The sequence below is a fragment of the Monoraphidium neglectum genome (assembly GCF_000611645.1).
Source record: "Monoraphidium neglectum strain SAG 48.87 unplaced genomic scaffold scaffold00372, whole genome shotgun sequence".
In the NCBI taxonomy this organism is placed as follows: domain Eukaryota; kingdom Viridiplantae; phylum Chlorophyta; class Chlorophyceae; order Sphaeropleales; family Selenastraceae; genus Monoraphidium; species Monoraphidium neglectum.
Genome location: NW_014013256.1, coordinates 10899 through 29438, shown reverse-complemented (window position 1 = coordinate 29438; position 18540 = coordinate 10899). Strand labels below are relative to the sequence as shown.

The window sequence follows — 18540 nt, the reverse complement described above, 5'->3', positions numbered from 1 at the left end:
GCGCAGGACGCTGGGGGCGCCGGCGGCGGCGGCGGCGGCGGCGCGCCGTCGCTGCTGTCGGTGGCGCCCGGCGGCGTCGGCCGCGCGGCGCAGGATTTGCTGGCCAAGGCGCCCGGCGTGGGCCGGGCGGCGCAGGAGCAGGCGCGGGCGGCGGCCAGCGCAGCAGGGCAGGCGGCGAGTGCGGCGGGGCAGGCGGCGTCGACGGCGGCGACGGCGGCGACGGCGGCAAGCGCGGCGACGCTGAACCGCATTTACGCGTCGTTCAAATCGAACACATAAGATTACTGATGAGATGACTCATGGCGAACGGGATTCGACTCTCTGCATCGTGCTTGCATGATCTGTGTCGGCGGCCTGTTACGGCGGCCTGTGATGTCGGCGGCTTGTTACAGTCGCACACGGATATTCACATTTGATTGCTGCCCAAGGGCTCTTTTTCTTCCGCCCCCGCAGAATACCTCAAACTGTGGATTTCAAGGCTTACAACGAGCCCCCCCCCCCACGCAGCTCTCGCACTGCCTTTTCGTCGCACCCCATTCAGCGGTGCCCGTCGGTCAGCCAGCCGCCCGGCTCTGTTCGCGCTCCACTTCCTGCCTGTTGGTGCACGGCCTTTCAAGTTTTGAAAGGGTCGCGCCTGTGATTGTCACATCGTAAGCCATCGACTGTCTCCTGCACTCAAATTGTCTGGACAGACTGCGAGACAGGGTGAATACGCTGCATCTGCCGCTTACGGTGAGAGCCAGGTCCAATTTTTACAATGAAAAACCCCAGCGCCGCGTCGGCAGCGAGGATCGGTGCACAACAAAACGAAGCGTGCATGCAGTCCGTGCGTCGCAGCTCGTTCCCAGTCCGGTGGACGCTGGACACCCGCACCCTGTAACAGCCACTCAGCGAGGGTGCGGGCGGGGCTGGAGAGCGCGAAGGAAAAGGAAAAGCGTCGGGTGGGGTCAAGTCACACACGCCCGGCGCGGGAGCGGAGCGCAGGGGGTTGCGCAGGGGCCTCCCGCCTCGCGGGCACAGTCAAAGAGTATGTGGTTGATCAAAACACGCGGCCCGCGCGCCTGACGCCTTGCAGCCGGGGGCCGACTTGCAGGCGCGGCTGCACCGGCCGCCACGCAAGCGCGCGCACATGCTCTCTCTCGCATGATGCACATGATCGCCGCCGCCCCCTTAGCGCATGCGCCCAGCTGCCCGTTCCCGAGCCCCTGCTTACAGGCTGCGCACGCCGGGCCCGCCGCACAGAGGGGTGCTGTGCGCAGCCCGGCCCCTCACTTCTTGGCCTTAGCCTTGGCCTTGCCGCCCTTCTTGCCAGAAGCTTTCTTGAGCGGACCCTTCTTCGCGGCCAGCGCCTGCTTGGCCGCCTTGCCCTTGGGCTTCTCATCAGCCTTAGGCTTCGCGGGCGCCGGCGCGGCGGCGGCGACGGCGGCGGCGGCGGCAGTCGCGGGCGCGGCCGCTGGCGCAGGCTTGGCGGCGGCGGGCTTGGGAGCAGCTGCCGCCTTCTTGGCAGGCGTCTGCTTCTTTGCGGGGGCCGCCTGGGTTCGGGTGGACGCCGCCGGCGACCGGGCTCAGGCTCGGGTTGAAACAAAGCGGACACGTCTGCCGTGCCCATTGCTGTCAATGGATGCACAGACGACGACACATTGCGCTGCACATGGTCATCTGTTGCTGCAGACCCTTTTGTTGCAATGACCCAACAATCAACATGCACGCTAATATAAGCACACACTCTGGGACCCGCGCAGTTGCACGTTGCGCGTCAGTCCGACGCGGCGCCCACCTTCTTCTTGGCCGCCGCCTTGTTGACCTGTGGCTTTCGGCCCTTGGCCGCTGCCCTGTCCAGCTCAGCGCCAACCTCTTTGTTCACGTCAACCACGCTGATGACCGGGGCCTTGGGCGGTGGCTCGGCCTTTGGGGAGGGGTAGAGGGCACGCATCCAGACACCGCACCTCTTGACCTTTTTGTTCACGATGCATCCAGGTGAATGGACTCAGCTTTCAAATTTATTGAGGCGACCGAGAGCATCAGGGTGCACCAGAGGCCTCATGCGCCTATGGAGCGCCGCTCAGCCTCGGTCAAGCGCCCCGCTGCCGCCGCCCCGTTCGCGGCCGCCGCTATGGTCTGCAGCACACCTTCGCCTCCTCCTCGGCAAACGTGACGGCGGGCTTGGCGGTCTGCGCCGGCTCCAGAACCTTGGACACCAGCTGGCCCATCGTAGGTGGTGGGTGCTGCGGCTGGTGTTTGGGCCGCTGCGGCTGGGTGCTGCTTCTAGCGCTTCGCGCCTAGGGGTCGGCAATCGCACGCCTGGCAGCCGCACAGGCTACAGGGGGAAGAAAAGCGTGCCTGGACGGATGGAAGCATGCGTGACATTGATAAGAGCGCAGGCGCTCAGTCAAGCGGGAGAGTCACCCATATTGACGTGGGTCGCACGCGCTCGCGCTTCGCTGGGAGGCTGTTGCTGTTCGGCTTGTTGTGCGGCAAGGGCCACCGCGCATGCGCCGTGGCATAGTGCGGCACCCTGGTGGACACGAAAATCTATACTGCTTCACATACACGCGGCTGCAGCACGGGAACAGCGCGATAACAATCGGTTGGGCCAAGGCCTTTCATGTCCGTGCCAGCCTGCAGTCACAGGCCCCCACGGCCTACACTCCTCAAAAATTGACATGACGCTCACCTGTGCTTGCAAGGGCCGCAGAGAGCCGGGATCACCCGCTGTTGTGTTGAAAATCGCAATCAAAACTACGGGTGCAGCGATGGCGTTTTATAATGATTCAGAATAGCACAGCATTTCTTGCACGCTTCCGAGGGCGCGGTCCAGTTTTCGCGGGCTTGCGATTGAAGGCGTCTCCCCTGGTTGACTTGTGTGAAATTCGGGCTGCCTGTCAACTTGACTTGTTGTTGCCTTCAACGAATCAGTCCTAATTCATGTTTTCACAACACATACCGTATGCGTGAATGTGTGGAGCACCGGCATCGGACAAGAGGACCTGGGCTGTCGAGCTTGCCTGGGTTGCACAACACACGCAGGTCAACTCGAGCATCCCTTGTATCACATTCAATGTCCTGCAGTTTTACACCCCGCTCAACTTGCAGACAAGGTGGTTACAAGAAGCATTGCATCACGATTGATGATAGCCAGAGCAGGGAGCCAGGACATAGCAGGCTAGGTGCGAGTTGAGTAGCCGTGGTTGCCCGTCGTCCCATTGCCACGTTCTGGCGGCCGCAGTCCGTCCTGGAATTGTGGACCAGGGCCGGAAAACCTGAGATGCCACCTTACCACACATAAAGCTCCTCCAAGGCAGTCAATCCCGCGGCCAGGCGGCCCCGCTCCCCCGCCCCAAACTCCTCACTCCACCCCCTCGCCGCCCCGGCCGCCCTCCGCGTCCCTCGCCGCCGCGGGGGCGGCCGCCCCCGCCGCGACGCCGATCTCCGCCAGCCCCGCCAGCAGCTCCCGGTGGAACGCCTTGGCGCGCGCCGCCAGCGCAGCGGCCTTCGCCGCGTCGCGCGCCGACCGCGCCCCGGCCTCGCCGTCGGCCTGCTTGGCCCTGGCGCGCGCTGCCGCCTTGAGCGCTTTGAGCTCCTTGTCGCGCCCCTCGAGCTGGCGGCGGCACGAGGCGCGGTGTGCAAGGAAGCGGCAGAACGGCTTCAATTCACGCGATCCCCGTGGTTGAAGAGGGCATGGCGGGGTCAAGTTCATGGTGTTCTGATGTGCGGCTGGATTTAGCCGGCGATCTAACGCCGAGCGGCGGCGTTCGACAGCCATGACATCATATGAGCCATGCCAGGTCATGCCATCATGCCACCAAGCAGGTGCCCCACTGCCCAGCCCCTGGCAGAGCCCAAGACCACCTGCTCCTGCAGCGCCACCCTGTCTGCGTCGACGCGCGCCAGCCGCTCGCGCGCCGCGTCGGCCTCCCGCTCCAGCGCGGCCACGCGCCGCTCGAGCGCGGCGCGCGCACGCGCCTCCTGGGCGGCCTGCTTCTCGCGTTCCTTGGCCTCTTTCTTGGCCAGCTTGGAGGTCGCCTGTGTGTGTGTGTTTGTGTGTGCATGTGTGTGTGTATGTGTGTATGTGTGTGTGTGAGTGTGTGTGTGTGTGTGTGTGTAGTTGGGGGACCGGGGGACGGGGCAACAGGGGGACGTATGCGCACACGCGTGTGTGTGCGTATGTGTGTATGTGAGAGGGTGTGGGTGCGGGTGTGTGCGCTCGCGTGCCCTCAGTTCGTTGTCCCTCTTGTCTCTTGTGATTCCGGACTCAACATCGCCGCCGTTGTATGGCTCAGCGGCCTTTACGCCTCACCCAAACACACGTACACACGCAAACACACATATACGCAACACACATATGCACACACACACACAAACAGCTGCACACGAGCATCTTACGTACACGCACGCACACACCTCAGCCTCCTTCAACTGCTGTTGCAGCACCACCACCTCCTCGGCGCGGCCGTCCAGCTGCGCCTGCAGACGCGCGACAGCCGCTCGGTCCCCACGATCCGACACTGCGCATGAGCCTGCTGCGGCCCCTGCTGCGGCCCCTGCCGCCGCCCCTGCCGCTGCCGCTGCCGCACCCCGGCCGCTGCCGCCCGTCGCCGGCGCGGCGACAGCGGCTGCTGCTGCCGCGCTGTTCCACGGGGGGCGCTCGTGCGACTGCGCCGCGCTGTGCGGCGCCGACGCCGCGGCCACGAGTGCATCTGGCGCGGGCAGCGGGGGCTGCGCGGGTGTGCTGGCCAGATCAGGCGCCGGCAGGCGAACGCCAGCCAATGCATTTGGGGCAAGCGTAGCGCGCCGATTGCGCGCCAGGCGCGTCTGCAGCGCGGCCGGGGCCGGTGACGCGGGCGCCGCCGCCGCCGCCGGCGCAAGCGCGGCGGCGGTCGTCATGCGCCGCTTGCGCTGCGCCGCCGTGATGCGCGGCGCCGGCTCGGGGCTTTCGACGGCATCAGGTGGCTCTGCCGAGCCGGAGCGCCCCGCTGCGCCGCGGCCGGCCCGCCGCCTCTTGGTCTCCTGCTGTGCCTCCTCTTGCCCCGCCGCGCGCTCCGCCGCGCCCGGCCGCGCGGCCGCCGCCAGCGCCGCGAGCTGCTCCTTAGCGGGCGTCAGCGCGGCGCCGCGGAAGACTGGGCGGAACTCGGGCTCGGCGCCGTGGGCGGCGGCAGGGCTGGCCGCGGCGCCGCCCTCGGCCACCGCCTGCATCTTTGCAAACTCCTGCAGGCGGCCGAGATAGTCCTGCGATCAGGCGCACGCGCGCAGAGGGTTTAAAAGGAAAGAGTGTGATCTTGCTCGAAGATGAGGTGTGAGTGTGGACTGCCAGATGAGCTGGCTCACCCAAGTGTCCAGCCATTGGTATATGCGCCCACGCCCAGCAAGGACCCATCCATCCCCTGCCGCCTCAATAGCTGGCAAATGCGCCCACCCGGCGGCTCCCTCCCCACCGGCCGCACCTTGCCATTCCACGACTCCCTCAGCGCCTCCTGCAGCGTCTTCTCCTTCTTCTGCCGCCCGCCGCGCCCGGCGCCGCCGCCGGCCCCGCGGCCGCGGCCTGGGCCGCGCGCGTCATCCTCCTCCCTTGGAAGCACACGGTCTGCGGTCTCCGCCAGTTCCTTCATGAACCTGTTTTAGAGAGAGTCGTGCGGATTGAACCATTGGGAGGAGGAGGCGACATTGCAGGGGTGTGGTTTAAGGGGCTTGGAGAGTGGAGTCAGGGCGAAAAACAATTGGGCCAGTCCCTCCTTGGCAGGCGTGCCAGCACGACAAGGCTGCTGGGCGGCTGGCCGCGCTCGCGATCGCCAGGGTGACTGGATCACCTAAAGACTTCTTCGCCGCTCTGGAAGGCGCTGCGGTCAGGCTGGGACGTTGCGGCCCTGGCAGCCCCAGCTGCTGATGTCGCTGCCGCTGCGGGCCCCGTCGGGGCCATCTGCTGCTGCTCCTCCAGTAGGCTCTCCTTCCCTTCCTTTGCCTGCTGCTCCTGCTCCTGATGCCCCAAAAGCTGCTGCTGCTCTGCCTCTGCACACTCGCGTGCACCGCGCAGAGGCCCTTCTGCTGTGGGGTGTGCGGCCTTCTCCTCTGCACGCCCCATCGGCGCAGGGCGAGAGGCCTCTGCCCTTGCCGCCGCGCCGCCGTCCCGTCGCCGGCTGCGTGCATGGGGCTGCGCGGGCGCCGAATCCTCCGCGGCAGCGGCAGCCGGGGCCGCCTGCGCTGGGGCGGAGGGGGGCTCCCCGCCCGCTTTGCTGGCACCGCCCTCGCTGCCCACGGCAGCAGCGTAGCGGTCGCCCTTGGCAGCTGCGCAATCTGCTGCTTCCACTGAGCGGCCTCTGCGCTGGGCCGCCGCAGGGTGCGGGGGGGATGAGGCGCGACCTGCTGCGTGATGCACCAGCAGCTGCACTGGCTGCAGGGGTGCAGCATATGATGCTGCTTTCACAGTTGCTGCCAACGCTGGCGCCGGCGCTGGCGCCGGCGCTGGCGCCGGCGCACGTGCCGCGGATGGCTTTCCTGGGGTCTTGGCCGGCTGCGACGGGGCGCGGTTCTCGTCCTGGCCGCCCGGGCTTGATGGGCTTCCCGGCGCTGCTTCGTCGATGCTGCCGCAGGCCGGCTCGTCGAAGCTGTCGCCACCGCCATCCTTTTTGTTCTTCAGCTTCGGGATCTGAAAGCTAAGCCCAAACGGGCGCTTGAGCGCGCTCATCCTGGGAGCTGTCGTGTGCTGTGGAGCAACACGCTCCAGATCACTCAACTTACAGTCATGTGGACAAAGCTTCAGATAAAGATTTAAGATTACGAGCCACTCTCGATGGATTGGGGCGTTCACATAGATTGGATGTTCGGATTTGAATTGCTCTCCGGTTACATCCGCTTCTCAACGCTCAAAACCCCATAAATACCTTCAGTGACATGTGTGTGAGGGTTTTTGTGCACAAAGAAGATAGCCGGCTGCCGGTGTGTCGTGGAGAACGGTTAGGCGGATTGGAACGCTTCAGGGGAAGGATTGCCACCAGAAGTTGTTGAAACTGGAAATGTAACCCGGCGCTGGTGGTAAACAACCCGTCTACAGGACATAGACCAACAGAGACCGGGGCTCGAGCACTAACTACTCCTCAGATATGGCGGGCAGAGGGCGAATATGGGTGATCGGGATCCAATCTCTCGGGCTGGCGGTGGCCACGCTGGCGCAGGGGGGTGAGTTGGTCCTGGTTGCGCTTTGCAGTGTCTGCGCGCACTGCCACACCCGTGTGTCGCAGGCCCCAGCTGATCGCAGTCAATGCAAATGGCGGGCTGCCATTATCACCAGCGTCCTGACGACTGCAACCCGGCACTCCTGTCATGTGCGCCCGCACGCCCACTCGCAGCGCTCCCGACCGCCTCGCTCATCGGCACCCCTGCGGCGGCCGCGCCCACCGCGGCCGCGCTCGTCGCGCCCCGCGCGGCCGTGGTGGCCGGCAGCTGCCTGGCCGCGATCCCGGCCGGCAGCCAGTGCGGCGGCAACGAGACCAACCCCTACATGACGTGCGCCGACTTCAACAGCTGCCAGAACACGCCCTGGGCCGGCGCCTGCTGCCAGGCCGGCGCGGGCTGCGCGCAGCTGCAGTCGGACACCTGCTGGACCTGCGGCGGCGGCCTGCCCCCGTTCCTGCAGGGCCTGCCAGAGTCTGCGCCTGGCAACTGCACGTCGATGCCCAACGGGGACTTTGACTATGGCTGCGTCCTGGGCGCGTCGATGTTCTTCTATCAGGCGCAGCGCAGCGGCCGCCTGCCGGCGGACAACCCGGTGGCATGGCGGGGGAACTCTGGGCTGAGGGATGTGGCGCCGAACGGCAACGACCTCACCGGTGGATGGTGTGCGCGGCCTCGCGGGCGGCGGGGTGGGACGTGGTGTGGGCGTGAGGGCAGAGGGTTTGGCCGCCCGGCCCGGCTGTCTGCGAGCAGGTGTATTGGGGTTGAGGGAGGAGTTGTCGAGCAGTCGCCGGTCACGCTAGGGTGACCAGGTGCCCATCATCTAGCCTGAGCAGCGGGCCCCCTGCGCCTGCCAACCGGCAGCGGCGGCCTATCCCGCGCCCACCGCGCCCCCTGCCGCCCGGTCGCCCCCTCCCCAACCAAACCCCAGGTATGACGCGGGCGACACGACGCGCTTCACCTTCCCGGCCGCCTACACCATCTCCACCCTGGCGCTCGGCTACCTGGCGTTCCCTGAGGGCTACCAGCGGTCGGGTCAGGACGTCGCGCTGAAGCGCAACCTCAAGTGAGCCCGCGCGATGCTCGGCCGCACGCGTGGGCCGGCGCATGCTGTTGTGTTAGGAGGCATTCCACAATCGGCCATGCCTGCTGACTTGTCGCAGGAGTTGCAGTGGTTTGCCCCTTGTCATCTTGATTTGCACCGGCACAGCTGAAACCGCTCATCCATTGCACCCGGCTCACGCACGCTCAGGTGGGGCGCTGACTGGATCCTCAAGGCGCGCTTCAACTCGAGCTCCCTCGTGGCTGTGACCTGGGCGCCTGGCGCGACCATCCCCCAGGCGCACCTCTTTTGGGGCCACCCCGAGGACATCGTCGGCCCCGCCGCAACGCGCGCTCTGCCGCCCGGCCGGCCCGGCGCAGACCTGCTCGCGCAGGCGGCTGCGGCGCTGGCGGCGACGGCTGTGATTTTCAAGGACGACTCTGTGGACTATGCGGGCGAGCTGATCAGCGTGGCCGAGGGGCTGTACGCCCAGGCCAAGGATCAGGAGGGCCTCTACTCTGACAGCGTGCCCGAGGTGCGCGGCTTTGGGTGCTCCCATGTGCGATAGAGTAATCGCGGCCGGCAAGTGCGTGATCGTCAGTACGCGTGGGGATGAGGCGCAGGTGTGGGTTTCGGGGTCAGCGCAGGCTGACCAGACCCCACAGGTGGTGCAAACGCGGTTCCGAGGCGCCCGGCCTGCCTGTGCGGGCACGTTCACGTCTGTGATCTCGTTGCCACCTTGCCGATGCTGCGCTCAAGCCTGCCGCACTCCTGTACCGCGGCACTGGGACCCCTCCATCACCACCACCGCCGCCACATCACCACCAGGTTAAAGGTTACTACACCAGCTTCAGCTTTGTGGATGACCTGGCATGGGCCGCCAGCTGGCTGGCGGTGGCCACAGGGGACCAGTACACGCGCGAGGAGGCGCGGCTCTACTGGCAGCGCCACATCAGCGACGAGGGCGGCGGCGAGGGCAGGAGGTGCGTGGGCGCGAGGCGGGCGGGTTGGCCGTTTGTGAGCCAGCCATCGGCAACCCTGCAGACACGTGCTCCGTGCTGGTGGCTGCTGCAATGCAGCCAGATTTTGAGATCCGTCACCCGTGGGCGGCGCCGTAGCCCTTGCTGCCCTCTGCCGATCCCACAATCATCATGTGACGAGCCGACGGACGCTCCGGCCCCTCGGTCAAACCCCCGCCGCCCCAGGTTTGACTACAACAACCTGCAGCAGGGCGTCGGCTACCTCATGAGCCTGCTGTACCCCGAGAAGAAGGACCAGTACCTCCAGCCGATCCGCAGCGTGATGGAGCTCTGGCTCAACGAGAGGTCAAACATCACATTCTCACCCAAGGTGCGACGTCATGATCTGGCTGATCTCAGGGCGAAGCTGTTCAAAGGCCGTACGCGATGGCCGAGTGCATCGGCGCGGTGCCGTGCAGGGGCCGGAGAACCCGGCGCGGCTGTCGTGGGCGGCAGCTCGCACCCCTGGCAGGGCGCTCCTGCGGGCCCCGCTTGACTGAACAGCACCCTTGTGCTTTGAGCATTCGGCCGCTCCTGTGCGTATCCATCCCTCACTTCAAGCGCCGTGCTGACACCTATAAACACCATTTCCACCCCCCCTTACATCTTGTTATGATCTGCCAGGGCATGGCGTACATCGACAGCTGGGGCAACCTGCGGTACGTGGCCAATCAGGCATTCATGGCGCTGCTGTACAACCGCGCGTACAAGGCCGACCGCAGCCGCCGCGCGCTCGTGTACAGCTGCTTCGCGCGCAAGCAGCTGCGCTACATGCTGGGGGAGTCCGGCCAGAGCTACGTCGTCGGCGTCGGGTCCAGCCCCGTCTGCAGGCCCCACCACCGCGCAGCGTCGTGCGGGCCGCTCGGCAGCCGCTGCGACTGCTCCGCGCTGAGGAACCCGGGGTGTAACCCCAACACGCTGTACGGCGCGCTGGTGGGCGGCCCGGGCCCGAAGGACGATTTCAACGATGCGAGGAACAACTACCAGCAGAACGAGGTGGCCCTGGACTGGAACGCCGGGTTCTCGGGCGTGCTGGCCGGACTGGCTTCTGGGTCAGTGAGCAGCTGGGAGGACTGCAAGTCCGGCGGGCTGACGAGCGGCCGTGGCAGCACGAGCGGCGCCGGCGGCGCGGCGGCGCGGGGCGCCAAGGGGTGGGCGGCGCCGCTGCTGGCGGCGGCGGCCGCCGCGGCCGCGGGCGGGCTGCTGGTGAGTTGAAAAGTGGAGGTGTCATGGGGGTGCGGCGATAGGCGGCTCTCAGAGGTTGACATGATAAGGCTGTGGGGCGGGTGCATGCATTGAATTGCAATTGGTATGCGTTTCAAGCGCAATTGGCTGGGGCGCCCTGCGGCGCAACCCGCACGAAAGATTTTGATCCTCGTCGATTTTTTCATCGTCCACCTCATCTTATGCCAACCTGGTGGGATTCACATCGCGCCAACGAGCGCTAAACACTGGTAATGCACGTGCAACCCCTGGATTCCCATGCGCGGACGTAAAAGTGGGCGGCGACGGCGGTGGTTTTCCAAGGACGGCTCTGTGGACAGCGTGGCCGAGGGGCTGCACGCCCTGGCACAAGGTCAGCAAGGTCCTTGCGTCGGAGTCGGCTGAGGCTGTTCAATGCGTGGGTGACCCATTGGAGCGACGCTGTCCCTCGAGAGTGCAGCCTGATGCAGTCAGCTGGAAAGCTTGAGCGTGCAGGACTGGCTGCAAGAGAGGGGGCTTCACATGTGTGCCTTCAGTGGGTGCTCACCCAGCAGGCAGAGCCGTGGCGGCGGACACAGTCCAGTGGGTGCGGGGTGCAAAGCAGCTGTGTGGCCTGCAGCCTGTACCAAGAGGTGCAGACGAGTTGCCGCAGGCCAACAATCAGTGTGTTGAGAAGGCTCCTCATCACACAACTTGCTTGTTGCCCCACAAGTATGCATGTTGTGGACCAGCAACCCATTCAGCGTCTTGATGAACTCTGTGATGTCATCCATACAGCTACCGGTATTGATGATGGACAGCATGCGGTATGCCTGACAGGGTGGCCAGCCACCATACATCCGCGTACGAGGCACAGTGCAAGCTCTTAGGAGCCAATGCTCGCAACACGCATGCAGACATGCACGCACATGCTATTCGGAAGCACACACAAACATACGCACACACACCCATGCATGCACGCGCACGCGTGCTTGCAGCAAACGCCTCTGACAACAATCCACGGCGCAGCTGAGCTCAGCGGCGGTTTCAGACGATGACGCACATGTCCTGGAGACCTGTGGCATGGGTATACGTGTCTCGTGTGAGCTCCCAAACAGACTCGTTTCGGGGCACGTGTGCAGTGTGAGAAGCTCTGTCGGGCTTGCTCTCTTCTGATCTCGGAGCTCGATCTTGAGCTGCGCGCAGCGTTCTGTGCACGCCATGACAGTAAGACATGCATTATTGATGCTAGGCCGCATGAAGCTACAGCCAGCAGCAGACGGTGCGCTAGCTGGTCCAAGCACCACTGTCACACGCAGCAGAGCGATGCTGCTGCGCACATTTGCAAGCAGCCACCAGGGCCCGCACGACCAGGAACAGCAGCAGCAAGGCGTTCATTCAGAAGAGTGGAGAGAAGTCATCGATAAGCAGACAGGTGACAGCATCTCAGTGCAGGGGCAAGGGGCTGCCCCACTGCCAAAGCACAAGCGGAGGGGGACAGACGGCCCGCGAGCGACGTGTAATGGCGACGCAGTCGAGCGCAGCAGGGTGGTACTCCCATTGCACACGGCCGGGAACTGGGGGTGGCCTTGAAGGGGCGAGCTCTGGCCGGCATGGTCAACAGCGGACGAGGTCGGCGGCAGCGCAGCATCGGGCGAGATGGCGCATGTGCGCACCGCCTCCATGCATGTGGCTATGATTTTGCCCTTTGCTCGCCTGCCGACTTCCCGAACCGCATCAACTACTCTCTGAATGTCCAGGGCAGCCCTATTATTGGAACGAAGGCACTGGGGAAACTACCAACGTTGGGGAGCCGCGCCCAACCACGCGTTTCCTGGACCCGCAGTCGGCGGCGGCGCAGGCAGCAGCGGCAGCAGCAGCAGCAGCGGCAGCCACGCCGGGCAATCCGGCGGGCCAGGAAAGACCGTGGCAGCCGCCGCAGGCGCAGAAAGACCCCACCTATACATGGGCATTGACCGGCATTGTCCTAGGAATGGCTACAGGCTGGGCGACACAATACATGAGTTGAGGCCTTTCGAGCGACGGCAGCAGCGACAGCACCAGTTGACCAGTGCTGTCCCTCGCCGTCACGATTTGATTTGTCTTGGTTTGTTGAGTCGCATCATGCTTTGTGTATTGTTACTCATTGTTGGCCGCATCTGCCTGCCCCAGCTGAAGAGCAGAGGGGGTGTGTTGTGGGCAAGCAGCAAGCAGATTCCTACACTACAGAGGCGCCATTCATCCTCTCGGTCTCTTTGCATTGATGTTGTGGCTTTGCAAAGCTGGTGGGGTATAAACAATCCAAGTAGCAGCAAGAATAAAGCATTCATTGCCATCAGCGCTCGACACAGGCCGAATAGCAACCGCGGTCACAGAGCGGTGGCCGTCGCGACCGCGGTGGCAAGTGCGGGGGCGGTGGGTGAGGGCCGGCGCAGACACGGAGACGGGATGATGTCAGCGAGGCAGGAAAACGCCCTTCCATGAAGGCATGCCCACACCCAAGCGGCGCACCACAGGGTTCTGACCAGCAAATGACAACCGGGCCTAGAATATGCCAAGAAGATAATGAAACAATCACGGGGCCTAGAACTTGCTCTGAGTGCCGTGCTCGAGACCTGCAGCACTCGGAAGCCGCCAGCGGCCCAGCCACTCGCGTCCCACGCGCTGCGGGTGGCTGAGGCCGTTCGGGACCCGCTCCAGCTTGACCCGCTCGAAGCCTGGGGTGCCATGGGAGCGGAGCAGTGCACCAGCAGCGAGCAGTGTAGGGCGCACGCATGCAATGAGATGCCCGGAGCGTGCGCCTGGATAATGCAGGCTGCGGCCCTGACTGGGGCTTCCCAGCAGCCGCGCTGCCCGTCTGCGCTCTCCTCTCGACCACGCAGCCCATTGCTATGTTCCTTGAACACATGACAGCACCCCGACGCGCGCCAGCCCAGCCGCAGTCCAAATCAGAAGGCATACTCGGCCGGCGGCCGCCGCACGCACCCGCGGCCAGCAGCAGTGACTCGTACAGCTCGGGTGTCACCGGGAACGGCGGCCCGGCATCAGGGTCGGCCCCCGGATCCACCGGGAAGATCAGCGTCACCAGCTCCCCGCCAGGCGCCAGGTGGCGCGCCCAGGCCTCGGCCCACGCGCGGCGCGCCTGCGGCGGCAGCGCGCACCTGTTTGGTGCCATACGGCACGGCGCGCGGCAGGAGGAGCGTGGGGGAGATGGGAGCGGCAGGGCTGGGGCCGGGGCAGCGCGGCGGGTGCGGGACAGGCGGCATGCTCTGACAAAAAGGCGGCAGCGAGCCTTTCGAGTCGATCGGAGGTTTCATGCCCGGCAGAGAACCGCGGGTATGTGCGTCGTCACTTGTCGCCGCGCCTCGCGGCATTTGCCGGGCTCACAAGAATGTGTAGTCATAGCTGTGGGTCACGGGGGCGCGCGTGCGGCCGGAGGGACGCGTTGCGGGGCGGACAGAGGCGGCCGGGGCGCGGGCGCCTTGCAAGCAATGAGCCTGAAACAGCAACCGGCTCTGCAGCGTGTGGGCACGGCTGCCCACGCACCCTGTGCCTGCGCGACAGCAACCGAATGCCCGGCCCCCCCACGGCAGCGATGTCAACACGGCCCTCACCCCAGGTCAAACGGCCCGTCAGGATGCTGGTAGGTGAAAAAATCGCCTGCGCGTGTGAGCCACGGGTGGCAGCAATGCGGCGGGAGCGATGCCAGCACAGCACCGATGAGGGGTGCACCCGCGCAGCCCGTGGCTTCCATCTGCCCCTGCAATACCATGACAGCAGTGCAACTGGCCTGGGCGTGCAAATTTGCGACAAAAGGCCACCCCATTGTTAGGCTGATATCCCGCAGACTCACACGCTTCGAATTGTGCACGCGCCGCCGCGTCGGCCGTGAGCGACTCGTCGCGCAGAGCGCTTGCCGCCGCCACCGCCTCTTGCGCCAGGTCCAGCCCAACCGCCAGCGCGGCGCCGGCGGTCGCGGCGGCGAGCACGTCGTACCCGCGCCCGCAGCCCGGCACGAGCACGCGGCGGCCGGCGGCGGGCGCCTCGCCGGTGGACAGGAGGTGCAGCAGCAGCGGGGAGCACTTTCCGGCGTCGAAGCGCTGCCCCGGCTGCAGGCCGTCGGCCCAGATCTGCAGTAGCGTTGTGGTTCAGAGTCAGGCTATTACGAGTGTCAAGCATGCTCTCTGTGCAGGTACAACTGCTGCTGCTCCTGCTGCTGCTCCTGCCTGCTACCTCTACTGCTGCTGCTCCTGCTGCTCCCCCTGCTGCTGCTGCCCCTTGACCCGGAAGAAGCTCAGGGGTGCCAGGCTGACCCCTGCGCAGCCACAGCGTTCAATAGCTGACCTTGTGCCAGCGCTGATTGTACTCTTCCAGATCCAACTCCTCCCCTGGTCTGACATGCACGCTGCGCGCCGCGGGCACGCCCGGGTTGTCTGACATCTCAACAGCCGGGGCGCCCTCCGCCGAAGCTGGCGCGTCCGCACGCCCAGCAGTGGCGCGGTTTGCGCCGCCACGAACTCCGCAGTGGCGCAAGCGCCGAGACGCGAGCGAGGTTACTCTTAGTATGCCTGGCCGCCCAGATAAGCAAGTGAGCATCAAATAGACGGGCAGACCCAGATCACGATGGGTACGTCTAGATTCTAATAACAAACTGATTGTTCAATCCACTAAGAAAATTACGTATGCATCGCGTCTCTACCTGCATTCGTGTACATTGCTGAAGTGCTGTGCTGATGACAAATTGCACAACCGCACCAGGTGACATGCGTCAGTCACGCCCAGCAAGCAAGGTGGCTAATAAGCCGCTGCCTCACTTCAATCCGGTACGAGTGCACCACAGATTGCAAGGTGGTGCATGATGAAGAAGTCGGAAGGCCCGCACACTGGAGCATGTAGACCAGGAGCGGACCAGCACAGGTCCTACCTGCACTCGAGGCGCACAAGACAAAGTCTAGGAGCAGCGTCCTGTGCGATACATTTCAAGCCCGTGCCGCACTCGCACTGCACTGAGAGTGCCAAATACGCTGACTGCCGCAAGCCGCCATGCGGTTGTCATGCGGCCCCAAGTAATCGACGTTTGCCTTCCGTCAAGCGTGCCAACCTGTCTTTGGCGGAAACGTATCTCCAAGACAACGTCGCTGTTGTCCCTGGCTGCACGCGCGCTTGCTGTGCAACCTTTCCCTCATCAATCCTTGCCTGCGGCTGCACAGCCGCAAGGCCAAGCGCTACGGCGAAGCCAAGCACACAGCATTACAACCAAGCTTTGAGTAAAGTATTTGCTGAGCCTGAGGAGGAACTGGCGGCGTTCTGCACAGTGCCCGTCGCCGTACATACAAACTCCACCTTTACAGTGCATACATGATCAGCTGCCCAGCAGGTCATACATTGTATTGCAGCTCTACATAAATCCCACATACACACATCGCTTCCTTTCACTGCCATGGAAGCGCCACAGTCCCCACTACACACAACAAGCCATCACTCGTCCTTGCGCCTTTGCCCCGTCCGCGCCCTGGCGCCGCTGCCGCCTGTGGTGCCGCTGCGTGTTCGCGGCCCGGCTGCAGCCGCAGCCGCTGCGGCCACCATCATCGCCACCAACGCCGCGAGGCACACCCTCAAGAGGTCCCACTTTGACCGGTTGACCGCTGATGCCGCCACGGCTGTGGCGCGCCACACGGAGAGCGTGGAGGGCGCCTCAGCGCCGCCGCCGCTGGCGAGGGTGTGCTTGCCGCTTTGCAGCAGCGGTTCGACTGAGGGGTAGGAGAGCAGCACGGCGACCTGCAGGGCGTCTTCGATGTAGTCCACGGCTGCGACAGGTGGGGCAGTTGTGCGGTCAAAAGAGGCTGCAAGTGGTTGTGCAGCCAAGCGAGGCTAGAGATAGAGAAACACGAGCTGCAGACGGATCCACTGCAAGCTTGCGAGGTGGTACTAGGAGCCCATGCATACTGCTGCGAGCCAACCGGCAAACCAAGCACATGCAACAGCATTGGGACACAGATCAAAAGTCGTGGGGCTTCTTCTCAAGTAAATGTGTGTGACACAAACCTCTCGGCAGCTGGCCGCCCTTACTCACCCGCAAGGCTGATGGGCATGGCGGCGGCATGGCGCACCCACCGCAGCGCCGGCCAGCGCTCCACAATCAGCTGCGCCAGGCTGCGGCGGCAACCACAACGACGCCAGCCGGGTCAGGTACGGCGTTCATCTTTGGAGACAGGTTTGAGATGCACATAATCATGGCCAGCCCCTTAGTGCAATGGTATCTGCATGCTCAAAACGTCATTGTGCTGCAGCTCCCAACCAGCCGCAACGTGGTAGAGATGGAGACCCAAACCCACCCAACCCAATCGATTACCCCAGGTGCAGTGTCCATATCGAGGGCACACCTGTTGATCAGGACAATCGATGCGCCGCGGTACGCCGTGCAGTACACCACGACGTCGATTGCCTCGATCAGCAGGTACCGCAGCCGCCCCGCCGGCGTCCAAGCCGCAAAAGTCGCGGCGACCTCCTCTGGGGTGTAGCCGAAGCGCGTGTCCAGCACCTCAAGGGTGGATGGGTCGCCCTGGCCGTTTGTGGGCGGTTGGGTGGCTGAGGTTTCAGGATGGATAAGGGGCACTCATTGTGGTCGCGGCCGTGTGGACGCCGTATGGCTGAAATGCGAAGAAGAGCTGATGCATGCCGGAAACACAGAGCGAGGCAGGGGCAGGGTAAAAGTGCGGTGTTGATTGCCGTGCATGAAGCCCACCTCGATGATGCCCATTTCAATCCCACCTCAAAGCCTGCGGCCACTGCGCTTCCCTTGATTTGCTCCCCAAGGATTTGAAAGGTGGCAAGGCACGCCGCAGCTGCCAGCACGCACTGCAGCGCAAACGTCCAGCTGTTGACCCGGTAGGTGGCGGGCCGCAGCCACCAGGTGGCGCCCAGGTTGGCCACAAGTGCGGGCAGCAGGCCCTGCGGCCGAGCCGCGCCGGCACCCCGCGCCTGCGAAGGCATCGGCTGGGCGCCAGCGACAGGCGCGGTGCCGCGGCGCATCCTTCCCTGGGGTGGGGGGTGACGCGAGTGAGCGTCAGCTGCAGGTTGCCCTGCGGGCGCACCGCGTCGCTGTAAACAGTTGTGGGTATCAAGGTACCTGAAGGCAGCTGAAGGTGATGCAGTTGTGGACGTGCTACTTGTTTGCTGCCGATGGTGCCAGTCACGACGGGGCGGAGCCCACGCACGCAAGATCAGTCGGGACGCACGTAAGATGTCAATGATGAGGAGGCCTGGGCAAAAGATCACATTGTAATAATATGCGTATGGCTGACAGCTTAGCTTCTCCGTGGAGGCCTTTTGGGCTGCACGAGGGCGAGTGTCGTGATGATGCTCGGAACGCAATCACGACTACCCTTCGCGCAAGCGCGGAGATTTAAGTAATCTAGCATCTTGCATTACAAGGGGGGCTACCACTGGCAACTGCAGGCAAACTCTGTCATAAACACACAGTCATGTTGATGGTTGACCGGACCTCAACAACGCTCGGCTGTCATGACAAAAAATCGTATTTGTACGAGGCCACACTGCACCGTGTGTCTCTGCAAAACGCGAGGCAATGGGAGGCTGCAAGCAAGCATGAGGGCATGTCCGGCACCAGACACCCGGCCACTCGGCCTGCCGCTTGACCGGTACGGTTCACTCAGGTCGCCACGCACACCACAGCGTCAACCTCCCCATAAATCCTCCCCGATGGCTTCTGAGCATGCAGAGGTGTGCGCTGAGAATGTCCATGCTGCGCACCCCATGGGAGCTTCGGGGCCACGGGCAGCCTGCCTGCCCGCTGCAGCGCCGCTCTTGAGCGGCCCACGGCCCCCTGGCCACAACGTCGCGCCGGCGCCACGTCTTTCAGGCCATCTGCTCAGCAGCTGCTCAGCAGCTGCGTACCGCGTCAGCCATCGCCTCCGCGAGGTATCGCACCCTGCAGCACGGGCGCGAATAGGAACAGTCGCGAGGGTTGGACACTGACAGCGCGGCGCAGGCTGCAGAGCGTGAAGGGCGCGCGGGTGCGGCTGAGTGCGCGCCTGCTGCCGCTCTCGGGGCTCTCAGAACAGGGAGATATTGAAGGCAATTGGGGGGCGGCAACGGCATAGGCAGTGGCGG

General features: G+C 64.6%; 7 protein-coding genes across 7 annotated transcripts in view; 1 reads left to right on the top strand and 6 right to left on the bottom strand.

Annotated features, from left to right (window-relative positions):
* Positions 1–9: 9 nt before the first annotated feature.
* Positions 10–251, bottom strand: MNEG_3075 (hypothetical protein; the record flags this gene model as incomplete). The annotated part of the gene is made up of 1 exon (XM_014048457.1): positions 10–251. A coding segment is annotated over one exon (242 nt), but the record flags the coding sequence as incomplete, so codon positions are not given.
* Positions 252–1268: 1017 nt separating this feature from the next.
* On the bottom strand, positions 1269–2210 carry MNEG_3074 (hypothetical protein; the record flags this gene model as incomplete). Its single annotated transcript, XM_014048456.1, has 3 exons — positions 1269–1532; positions 1778–1906; positions 2130–2210. The coding sequence occupies 3 exons, from the start codon at positions 2208–2210 to the stop codon at positions 1269–1271; spliced, it is 474 nt and encodes a 157-aa protein (XP_013903910.1).
* A 1136-nt stretch (positions 2211–3346) lies between these two features.
* On the bottom strand, positions 3347–5606 carry MNEG_3073 (hypothetical protein; the record flags this gene model as incomplete). The annotated part of the gene is made up of 4 exons (XM_014048455.1): positions 3347–3598; positions 3850–4023; positions 4402–5226; positions 5442–5606. The coding sequence occupies 4 exons, from the start codon at positions 5604–5606 to the stop codon at positions 3347–3349; spliced, it is 1416 nt and encodes a 471-aa protein (XP_013903909.1).
* A 1488-nt stretch (positions 5607–7094) lies between these two features.
* MNEG_3072 (cellulase) lies at positions 7095–10440 on the top strand (the record flags this gene model as incomplete). The annotated part of the gene is made up of 7 exons (XM_014048454.1): positions 7095–7170; positions 7341–7827; positions 8096–8230; positions 8417–8741; positions 9035–9189; positions 9412–9556; positions 9850–10440. 7 exons carry the CDS (start codon positions 7095–7097, stop codon positions 10438–10440), a joined length of 1914 nt encoding a protein of 637 aa, XP_013903908.1.
* A 2550-nt stretch (positions 10441–12990) lies between these two features.
* Positions 12991–14847, bottom strand: MNEG_3071 (hypothetical protein; the record flags this gene model as incomplete). The annotated part of the gene is made up of 6 exons (XM_014048453.1): positions 12991–13124; positions 13393–13568; positions 13795–13812; positions 14022–14067; positions 14261–14537; positions 14752–14847. The coding sequence occupies 6 exons, from the start codon at positions 14845–14847 to the stop codon at positions 12991–12993; spliced, it is 747 nt and encodes a 248-aa protein (XP_013903907.1).
* Positions 14848–15885: 1038 nt separating this feature from the next.
* MNEG_3070 (hypothetical protein) lies at positions 15886–17400 on the bottom strand (the record flags this gene model as incomplete). The annotated part of the gene is made up of 4 exons (XM_014048452.1): positions 15886–16214; positions 16481–16560; positions 16791–16969; positions 17179–17400. The coding sequence occupies 4 exons, from the start codon at positions 17398–17400 to the stop codon at positions 15886–15888; spliced, it is 810 nt and encodes a 269-aa protein (XP_013903906.1).
* Positions 17401–18328: 928 nt separating this feature from the next.
* The window catches only part of MNEG_3069 (hypothetical protein), a gene marked incomplete at both ends in the record, with an annotated part of 911 nt that continues 699 nt past the window's right edge, over positions 18329–18540 (bottom strand). Inside the window, one exon of the mRNA XM_014048451.1 lies at positions 18329–18419. Coding sequence (XP_013903905.1) covers positions 18329–18419 — 91 coding nt within the window. The remainder of the gene's footprint in view (positions 18420–18540) is intronic.